Source organism: Pelmatolapia mariae, linkage group LG2 (assembly GCF_036321145.2).
Source record: "Pelmatolapia mariae isolate MD_Pm_ZW linkage group LG2, Pm_UMD_F_2, whole genome shotgun sequence".
NCBI classification, from domain to species: Eukaryota; Metazoa; Chordata; class Actinopteri; order Cichliformes; family Cichlidae; genus Pelmatolapia; species Pelmatolapia mariae.
Window position 1 is genome coordinate 34,006,946 of NC_086228.1, and position 10,073 is coordinate 34,017,018.

The window sequence follows — 10,073 nt, forward strand, 5'->3', positions numbered from 1 at the left end:
CATCTCCGCGGTGAAAAGATGGAGGGTCCGGTTGCTAGGAGACCGCTGCACTGAAGAATTGTCTGCGCTGAATGGATGCTCTCCTCTTTCAGCTCCTCTTTCTCTCTCATTTTTTTTTTCATCATGTAATGCCAATCAGGCGAGTGAATGATGGACCCACACACACGCACGCACACACACCAGTAGTCAGCATTCTCTCTGTGGAAATCAGCACTCCAATATGTCAAATTGAATTTTTTTCTCTCCCCCCCTCCCTTCCCCCTCAGCATTATGTCAAACGCAGGCTCGGGTGTGTACGGCTGTGTGTGCATGACCTTATTTAAAAGAGTTTATTTCAGCCAATATCATTTATTTTCTTTGCCGCTCACACAACTCTATTGCATTAAGAAAACAGAGCACAATATTTGTTGTCAGCTTATGTATGCGGTAATGGATATTAATGATTCTGCAGCTGAATCTTTTACATCCCAGAAAGTTAAGAGGGGAGGAGAGAGGGGAGGGAGGGGTGCACTTTCTGTGCTGCATATGCAAAAAAAAAAGTAGAAGGAGGCTGAGATCTGAGTCACTGCTGGAGCCTAAATGAGCTCAATGTAGCAAATGGGGGGGGGGGGAAATGACATTTACTTGATGCACATTATGCAAAAAACGCAAACAGCAGGAATGGTGCCCTGGCAGTATTTCTGCTTAGAAATGAGGTCAGTGGTGCAGCTTAGGGTTCGCCCCTAACCAAAAGCTTGTCGCACCTCCTTCTTGTTCCTGTTTTTCTGTCCCTGTGCAGCATGTGGCATCCGCTGCTGGAAGTAAGGGTTCGGGCTGCTCTCCGTCGTCGACAGGCTATTACCGGGCTCCTCTGTGTGTGTTTGCGCCCGTCTCTGAGCGGTGACAGGGTAGAGCAGAGGCATGGCAATTCCTTGTCCAGGCTTCTGGAAAGCTGCTATCAAATTCTTGATTTGCCGGAAATATCGTTTCTGCACACCAGGAGTGGTCTGAAACATGAGAGAGAGAGAGAGTGAAAAAAGAAGTAGAAGAAGTGCAGAGGAGAATTCAGAGCGTTTCCCCATCTCCACATCAAAACCCCAGTGGGGGGATGAAGAGGACGGGACAGAGCCGCCTTGAAATGAGCTCTCACAGATTTTACCTTATAAAAAGACATCAGATACGCTGCCAGTGGAGGCAGTAATACAAGTGCGTCGCGGGGATGGACTGGGGATGGTGTCAATTATGCATTTTTTGCATATCTGGATTCAGTAATCCAAAGTAAAAGGACAGATGAATAAATAAGACGAGGCGGAAGAAATAAAATATATATAAGAGCTGTAAAAAAAAAAAAAAAAAAAAAAAAGTGCTGTGGAAGGGAGGGAAACATACTGATGATCTACTCAAGGAGTTTAAAAGCTACACTGGGAATATACGGGATGCAATTACCTATGAAAACATCCTCTCCTGTGGGTATTTTAGATAGTTTTTTTTAGTCAATAAAAAGCATTATTTTAGGATTAATGCACCAAAAGATGCTTTAACAGTCCAGTTATCTCAAGAGCCTTATTTGTAACAGAGTAGCACTGAAATAAAACTTAGAAAACACACACAAATATCTTTTAAAGAAATGATGATAGCTTAGTAAAGTCATTTTTCTCTCTCACAGGGAGCTTTGCATTATTTCTAATTGAAAACACTCTCATCTTTCTCTTTTTCTTTTCTTTCCACCCCCTCCCTGCACTTGTTTGTTTGCCCACAGCTGTCACTCCGGCGTTTAATATTCCTAAACCACTACAGCGCTATAATTTTGTCAAGTAAGGCCTTTAAAAAAAAATACATTATGTGTTTTCATTCGGCCCCATCAATCAAACTGCAAATAAATAAATAAATAAGTACAACGGTGAAAACGGTTTTCTTTGGATATGTTTTTTTTTAAGAAAAAAACATCATTTAATCAAATGTGGGGAGCTCTCCCGCCCAGCACAGCACTTTGGATGTTTCCTGTCTCCGGCCACAAGTGTTACCTCTGCTCCCGAGAATATTTCATTAGAGTGATTGATATTGCGCATGAATAATGGAAACTGTTATCGAGCTTGTAGAGAAATTCTTGTAATTCAAGCCTCCCCACCGAAACCCAAACATGCACACACACGCACACCGCTCTCCTTCAATCCTTCAATCCATGCCCATCTGCTCGCCTGACGCCGTCAGTGAGAATGAGCGAGGTTAAAATGTCGCTACGAGAGCGTCGCGCTCAGTCGTCGGAGATAGACGCGGCCTTCAGATGTCTCTATACATTCCCAATCCCGGGGTGTTCGCCAGCCCTCGGTGCTCAATTACACATCCCATCAGAAATGCTGTCAAATGCAATTCTGCACACACACACACACACCCGTCTCTGGAGTATATGCTGATGCTGTGGCATCTTCACAATTTGAGGTGGGGGTGGGTGGGAGATGGATCTCACTGGGTGTTATTGCTAAAGCAGAAGCGTACCCATTTCTCAGTGCTGTCACTCCTCAAAAAAACAAAACACATGTTTGTGCCTCCACAGCTTGTTGAATTACAGCCAGCACCAAAACTACTTCTAAACCAATAAGCGAGGCAGATGTGTGCAGCTGCTTCTGCAAACTTTTCTGGGGAGGGAAGGGAGTGAAAAGAGGCACAGCACAGACTAAAGAGCGAGACGCAGGATGAAAAAAGAAATATTAATAGTAAAATGTCTTACCTCTGCCGCCCATGAGCCTGCATCATCTCTGTGGATTCTATATGTGTAGACGTATCCTTGGGATCTGCATACAAACACACACAAACAGAAACATGGGTTTGTATTTCAGTGTTTCTTCTTACTGTCACTATCACTTCTCCTTTTGGGGATCTTTGTTTGATGCTTATTAAGAGACCACAGTTACTTATTACTCAGCCGGTTGCCATATTGCCTTTGCGCTTGCATTTCTCTCTAAACGTGAGGGGATCGATAATCTCTATAACAGCACAAAATAGGATTATGTATGTGTTGATGTGATTATGAGGTCTCAGCCTAGAGAAGTAGAACAAAAGCAGATGTTGCACTTTTTTCTTTGATTGTACTCACAGCACACACAGGCAGTAGACACCCTCCACGGTGTCACTGTTGCGGACTAGATAGCACCCGTCTCGGCCGTCCTGGCCCAGCCGCCTTTCTCCCTCGTCCTTGCCGATGGGTCCGTGATAGACGGGCAGGTTTTCCATCACAGTTATTCCCCCAGATGCTCTTTTTCTTCTGCTCCCAAAGTGTCTCTTTCCCCACTTTACCTTTTTTTCCCCTCTTTACTACAGGAAAGCTTTTTCTTGCCTTTGCTGCATATGCTCTGGACTGGGAGCACAGGTAAGGCAAGCTGTCTAGCCTCTCCTTCGATCCCCGCTTCTCACCGGTTCAAATATCTGCTCAGGGAGCCTGAGCTTTGGCGTACGAGCTCTCTGATTTCTCTACACTTGTTTACCTACAGTGATAGCAGCTCTCTCACTAACCTCTAACCTTTCTGGTTTGGCTCTTACAGTCTTCCTCTTTCTTTATACCACGCACACATGTGAGCACGCACACACACGCACAAGTAAAGTGTGGGTTTGTCTATCTCTCAGGAAATGATTCTATTTTTTCTTTCTTTTTTGACAGGAAATAACATAAAAGATTCTAACGGAACATTTCCACAACAGAAGAAAGCACAACAGAGGGATAAAGTGAAGCAATCTCGCCCTTTTTCACATAGGAAAAACGTATGCTGTGATGATGCACTAACGTGCACTGTTTCCAGCCTCACTTTGGTTTCTTGTCAGCAGAAGTTTGCTCAGACTCTATGGTTCTGAAACAACTTCTATGAATTGTGTGGTACAATATGTAGGCAGTGCAGTCATGGAAGATGTGCTCAGATCCTTAATTATACATGCTTGTTAAAAAAAACCATGTAGAATATATCAGGATGATTTAAAATTCCTAATTAAGTTTTTAAAAACATTTTGAAAAATAATAAATGCAATAAATAATACGCAACAAAATTGATTTAACAAATGAAAATAACACAGCTGTTTAAAAAGTTTCAAGCTTGTTTTTACACATTTAAACGATTTATTAAAAATGGAAACAACTATTTTAATTTCTCAAATCTTTTCTGTTTTTAGTGTAATTGTGAAATTTGTTGGAATGTCAGATAAATTTGCCAACATAACTGATGCCTAGTTACACTGTGTACACACTCACCAGCCCCTTTATTAAGTACACCTGCTCATTTAGGGATTTTAAGCATGAAGAATATGTCAAGACAACCTCTAAAATTTTAACACTTCAAAACGGCAAAGAAAGTTGATTTAAATGACTTTGCATGTGGGGTGATTGTTGGTGTCAGAGGCTGATCTGAGTGTTTCTGCTGTTCTAAGATGGGCTACCACAGCAGAAGACCACAGCGACCATTACCTTATCTGATGAGTCTCTATTTCTGCTGCAGCATTCAGACAGTAGGGCGAGAGTTTGGCATAAACAACATGACGCAGAGACTCCATCCTGCCTTGTATCAGTGGTGTAGGCTGCTGGTGGTGTAATGGTGTGGGAAGTATTTTCTTTGGCACAATTTGGCCCCCTCAGTACCACCTGAGCATCATTTCAACACCCCAGCCGACTTCAGTGTTGTTGCTGACCATGTCCATCCGTTTGTGACCACAGTGCACCCAAGCAGGATAACATCTCACAAAGATTAAAGGTTTCTTGATTATGACAGTGAGCTCAGATCTGCGTCACAGCGGTAAATCTCCAGTAACTGTGATGTCAAGCCAATATGGACCAAAATCTCTGAGAAATGTTTCCAGCACCTCGTTGAATTAAGGCAGTTTTAAAGGAAAAAGTGGTCCGACGTGGTACTAGCAAAGGATACCTAACAAAGAGGCCAGTGACTGTATTACTGCAAATAGTGGAACTATAAAGTAGTTCAAAATAATAACTACATACAGCTCACAGCAGTGCACTGCAGCTATTCTCACTTATTTTCAGTAGTTTGTTTTAGAAATGTGTTTAAATGCATATCCAAGTTTCCTGATACCAGGACAGGAGCCTCCTCATAATATTTCTTTTTAACTGCCACCTCAGCGTGCTCAAGATTCAAATGACAATATTTCAAGATTAAATTTGCCGTGACTTTTTTTCCAACAAGCCTTCCACCTACAAGTTTATGTGGCATGATGTGTTAAAACTTCAGCTCATTTCGGCGTTGACAGTTTTAATAAAGGGGCAGATTCGTCCTATTTTCCTACCACTGGCCTACCTCCCTTTGATGCGTGGCAAAAAAAAAAAAATCTCAGCAATTCTTATTATTTCTCTACTTTAACTTGTAATGGAACACATAAAGAGGAGACAAGAAAAGAAAGAAAAGTCTAATTTGCACTTGGGTGTTCAGCTGAATTAAACTGATATGTCAGAGGAAGACATTTTAAAGCAGATAAAGGAAGGGAGAAAAAAACCCGAAGCAATGTGCTTCTCGGTATTTCTCAGCATGCATTTTCTCATCACATGGCCACACATCTCCTCAGCCACATATCTCTTAGTTTGTCTTCTGCTTAAACGTGTGTTAAAAGACACTCCCACCTGCTCTGTAGAAGAGCGAGGAATCAGCTAATGAAGCTGCGCGTACAACAAGCTCATCCAGCAATCTGTCCCATCAGTAGGAAAGTTCTGTCGTGTCAAATTAAGAGTCTGGTGATTAAAATATTCAATGTTTACTGCGGTGACATTACCACAGGAAACGTCAATTTGCTGATAGCACGGCGTCTGGTACTCTGAGCTCATCTGTCATGTTCAGATGTAGGCTTTTTTATTTGCAGGACTGAATGCTGTTCTTGACCGCATGGTGTCCTTCACATCACTAAAAAGCTTCTGTAAGAAAAAACCCCTTCAGAAAGGTTACCCATGTGACTCTGGCATTCAGCGTATTCTCCAAGCGGGTGGCTCTCTTTAATGCGGCTTTTGTCGCGGGTGTCTGTTTTTATACATTCAGAAGTGTAGCCTACATGAGTCATCAGTCTGTGTCACAGCCATTTTTCCCTCGGCTCAGAAAGATCATGAGCAGTGGGACTTTGGGCCTTTGACTGGGTAAGCAGCCAATGGCATCTCTTTCAATGATTCTGCAGCATTTTAGCGCCACCCAGTGGCAAAAAGCGGGAAATATTCATCTATTTCAAGTAGACCGAAGAAGTTTTCCTCACTTAATTATCAGCAGCCCCCCACCCCTACCCCAAAACAAAAAACATTCAAGGTAGAAAAGAAGAGTTTACCATTTATTCATAATAAAGCCTTTCAGTTATTATTAATTTAGCTTTCCTGCTTGTAAAAATTCCTTGCAACCACCAGTCCGGAACAAAATTACACCATGTTGTATTGGCTCTCAGCTCACAGAGAGACAGCCCAGGGTCAATGCAGAATGCAGCAAATCTATACTGGACACAAATAGCAGGCAGAGATATATCATTGATCAGCTGCAGGCTCCCTCAACCAACACAAGCGGCTGGACTGGAATGCATCATAAAGATATTAGTATGAGATTATGATATCTGGCCTTGATATGTGCGGAATTCGTGTGAGGCTTTCTGGAAGGGGAGACTGGATGTCCATCTGCCAGGCTGACAGTAATCTCAGCTCTCATATTCCCAGGTGGGGAAAGCTCGGAGTCACAGCTGTTAGAGGGTAAGACGGGGGAAAGGAACATTTGAAATCTCTAGTAAATTGATCGGGTTTCACAAAACGGAAGACATAGTCATTTTGGAGAACTGTATCAAGCAAAGGAAGTGGCATATGGAAAGTGGTTTTTGCTTTATTTCTTTTCCCAAGTCTTTACAGAATACATACAGATAAATGTCAAGTACACATATGATACTTTGGTCCCACAAAAAAGAGGAAAAGTAGACCCTTTTGTGAAATTGATGTATTTCTTTTTAGCTTGTTATGCTCTACGAAAACAATTTGAGAGCAATTATTAACTCACTACATTTGCTTAAGCATATAAAGTATTATTATACAATGAGATATTTCCTTTTAGAAAAATATAGGATATAACATTTGTATAAGAACAAACCACACTTAAAAGCATACTATTAAATTAATGCTAGCTAGTGAGATGTCTAGAGCTAGCCTAGGCTAACGCTAAATTATCAACTAGACTTTTTAAATAATGTGGTCTGATTACCCAACATAGCAACACAGGAACACAATGTAGTTTCTTATACTTCATAGTAATTTGGGCTAGAGGAACATAAAAACTAAAGCAATGCTTAAAAATCTTAAATTAGCATAGATGTAGCTTGCACTGCTTATAGCTAACAGATTTTTTTTAAATCTGTGAGGCTATAAAACAAGCTGTGAATAAATCATCTTTATATACAGCAGCTATGGACAGAGATATGATCATTTGTTTAGATTTGTGTTTATATCCAGATGGTGAATTCATATGCAGTATGTGTTATGTTTTAGCTTTGTTTGTAGTTTCTAGCAACTCCTGGGGGAATATCTTCTTCATTAGCTGCTAATTGTGGCACTCTGTTCAGTTGCTAGGCACAAACTGTGTCTGTCAGCTGTTCGGTTCTTATCAGGTACTGTACATTAAGTTTTGACAATGTTGTTTTTCCAAAATGATTCCTGCTGTAGCCAGAAATGACATCGTGTGAGTGACTCACAAGAGATGCTTGATCACTGTCCAAATCAAGTGTGGAAAAAATGTTTTATCTACAGTTATTTTTTGTAAAGCAGAAATGACCTCTGCTAGAATTTGACTTAGTTTTAGTAACAGCGCTGTCTCACACAGCCAAGCTCATTGGTGTTCAGCAGTTATCACTGAGGGGATGAGAAAGTCTCCTCGCTGGAGTCAGGGCTGGGAGTTGGGGCAGGTACGCAGAGCCAGAGGGCTCCACAGTCGCCAAGTCTTTGAGGTCACTGAGTTTTCGAGAGAAGGAGCTCAGCCTGGTGCTGAAGGAGCCCCTCTTCTGGCTGTGTTCTTCCCCTCGGGCCTTTAAACAAGCACACAGGCCCTTGCATAAGCCTCCTAGACGGCCACGGAAATGGTTCCCGATGAAGCAGTAGAGCACAGGGTTGATGGCCGAGTTGGAGAAACCCAGGCAGAGTGTGAGAGGGGTGAGGTTTTGGATGCTCCAGCTTACCCAGCAGCTGTCCAACCAGCCTTCACTATGGAGCACAGCCAAAAAGGTTACGCAGTGGAAGGGGAACCAGCAGAGGAAAAATGCCAGAACCACTGCAGCTACTGTCCACAATACCCTTTCAAGCCCCCTACCCTCCAGGGGTCTGGCCCCACTTGAGCTGGGACTCACAGAAGGGGTGGGGGGTCTCTCCGGTTTACTATAGCCCTCGTGGGACTGCAGCGATTTAAAGGATGACATGCTGTGTGGGTGAGACAGACTCTGCATTCTTACCAACCCCGTATCAACCAACAAATGTCTACCAATAGCACAGTAGCAACAAGAGATGACAAAGAGTGGTAGAAGAAAGGCCAGAACGATCTTTATCCAGGCCAGGGTCCGATACCAGGTATGATCAGGATATAAAATTGCACAGGCCTCCACACCAAGCGCATCCAGGTAGTAGGTCTCCCTCAGAGCTAAGGTAGGGCCTGAGCAAGCACATGCCAGAACCCACACAAGGATGCAGGTGAACCGGGCGCGCTTGGCGTCTCGTGCACTTTGGGAACGGAGAGGATGAACGATGGCCAGGTAGCGGTCTATACTCATGCATGTGATAAAGAAGATAGACGCATAGAGGTTGAGGTTGAGGAGAGCGCCGCAGATTTTGCAGGCTACTCGGCCGAAGGGCCAGTTGTAGCCCTGGGAGTAGTAGACGGCCCACAGCGGGAGCGACAACAGGAACAGCAGGTCGGACACGCAGAGGTTCAGCATGAAGGTGTTAGCTACTGTTCTCCTTGAGGCACTACCATGTGCCAGGACACACACTGCCAAGGTGTTGGCTATGGTTCCCAGCACACAGATCACACTGTAGACGGTGGGGATGACTGTGGTCATGGGCACAGGAGGCCAGTCCGAGCAGAGCGGAGCAGAGGGAGTCGGGGAGGTGTTCACAAAAAGCTCCGTCGTCGAATAGAGGGAAGAGGTGGAGTTGAAAAGGGAGAGGTCATTTGGGATTGCCATCATGGAACTGGATGTACCGTTGCCTCACACAGTTTAACTTCCCTCCTTTGAGTTTTCCAAGGTCAGCTGGAAATAATGCAAAACAAGAGCGTATTTAAAATTCGGCTGCCTTTTATGGACAAAGTTTCTCCACACAGGCATCTTTATTTGGTGCGAGCCTTTATTAGGTGTCTTACTTGATATCTAATCAAAGCAAAAATACATTACGCCATACTTCATACACTGTAATCCAGTGGCTGTAATCCAATATTATTGGAATACTGTAAAAAAACATCTTTCTTCAATTAAAGTTTACATTTTTGAAACAATCATGAATTCATTTGAAAAAGTTTTAAAAGTGTTAAAAAGAATAAAAACTGATCTTGTGAAAGTGAAAGCACTACTAACTGCATAAATAAATCAAATTCAAAGCAATCATTCGTACATGGAAAATTATCTCATCGACTACGCTGATTCCAATAAAAAATGATTCTGACGGTTGACGTTGTGATAGAAAACAGATAGAAAACTCTCGCTCTTAGACTAGAAAAGCCATTTATGATTTCTTTACCTGATGTAATTGAGCGTCCAGTCCAAACAGTCTAGCTCTTTTTCAAAGCTTCTTTTGGCTAAAATCCATGTCTTGACAATTTCTCCTCGACCCCTTTAAAAGAAATCTGCACAGCTGAAGACCCCGGACTGTATCATGTTCATGAGTTGGACCGCCTGTGTGTGTGTGGAGAAAACAACCTCCAGACTCTGAGAAACCAGATGACGTTGGGGGTCTTATAGGCCCCGGGAGTCTCTTGACGATTGCACAACAGGGAAGTTGCTGTACGTCACACACCTTCATCACTACCAAGGGGCTGGACTGTACCTGGACGTAAGCCAGCCTGCACAGAAGGAGAAGAACAGAAAGAAATAAACTTGCTCTGTTTCTTTTT

General features: G+C 42.9%; 2 protein-coding genes across 2 annotated transcripts; both read right to left on the reverse strand.

Moving 5' to 3' along the window:
• Positions 1-364: 364 nt before the first annotated feature.
• On the reverse strand, positions 365-3,490 carry sh2d1ab (SH2 domain containing 1A duplicate b). Its single transcript, XM_063487741.1, has 3 exons — positions 3,074-3,490; positions 2,708-2,771; positions 365-986 (listed from the first exon to the last, which is right to left on the reverse strand). The coding sequence occupies exons 1-3, from the start codon at positions 3,208-3,210 to the stop codon at positions 723-725; spliced, it is 465 nt and encodes a 154-aa protein (XP_063343811.1). The 5' UTR covers positions 3,211-3,490; the 3' UTR covers positions 365-722.
• A 3,316-nt stretch (positions 3,491-6,806) lies between these two features.
• LOC134637342 (type-2 angiotensin II receptor-like) lies at positions 6,807-9,873 on the reverse strand. The gene is made up of 2 exons (XM_063487751.1): positions 9,701-9,873; positions 6,807-9,216 (listed from the first exon to the last, which is right to left on the reverse strand). The coding sequence occupies exon 2, from the start codon at positions 9,151-9,153 to the stop codon at positions 7,816-7,818; it is 1,338 nt and encodes a 445-aa protein (XP_063343821.1). The 5' UTR covers positions 9,154-9,216; positions 9,701-9,873; the 3' UTR covers positions 6,807-7,815.
• Between the last annotated feature and the right edge of the window lie 200 nt (positions 9,874-10,073).

Excerpts from the sequence above, each read along its gene's own strand:
- sh2d1ab (XM_063487741.1), bottom strand. The coding sequence starts at position 3,210 with ATGGAAAACCTGCCCGTCTATCACGGACCCATCGGCAAGGACGAGGGA. Across the intron at positions 2,772-3,073 it reads GTCTACTGCCTGTGTGTGCT|ATCCCAAGGATACGTCTACA; the intron begins GTGAGTACAATC and ends GTTTGTATGCAG. Across the intron at positions 987-2,707 it reads CAGGCTCATGGGCGGCAGAG|ACCACTCCTGGTGTGCAGAA; the intron begins GTAAGACATTTT and ends CTCATGTTTCAG.
- LOC134637342 (XM_063487751.1), bottom strand. The coding sequence starts at position 9,153 with ATGATGGCAATCCCAAATGACCTCTCCCTTTTCAACTCCACCTCTTCC.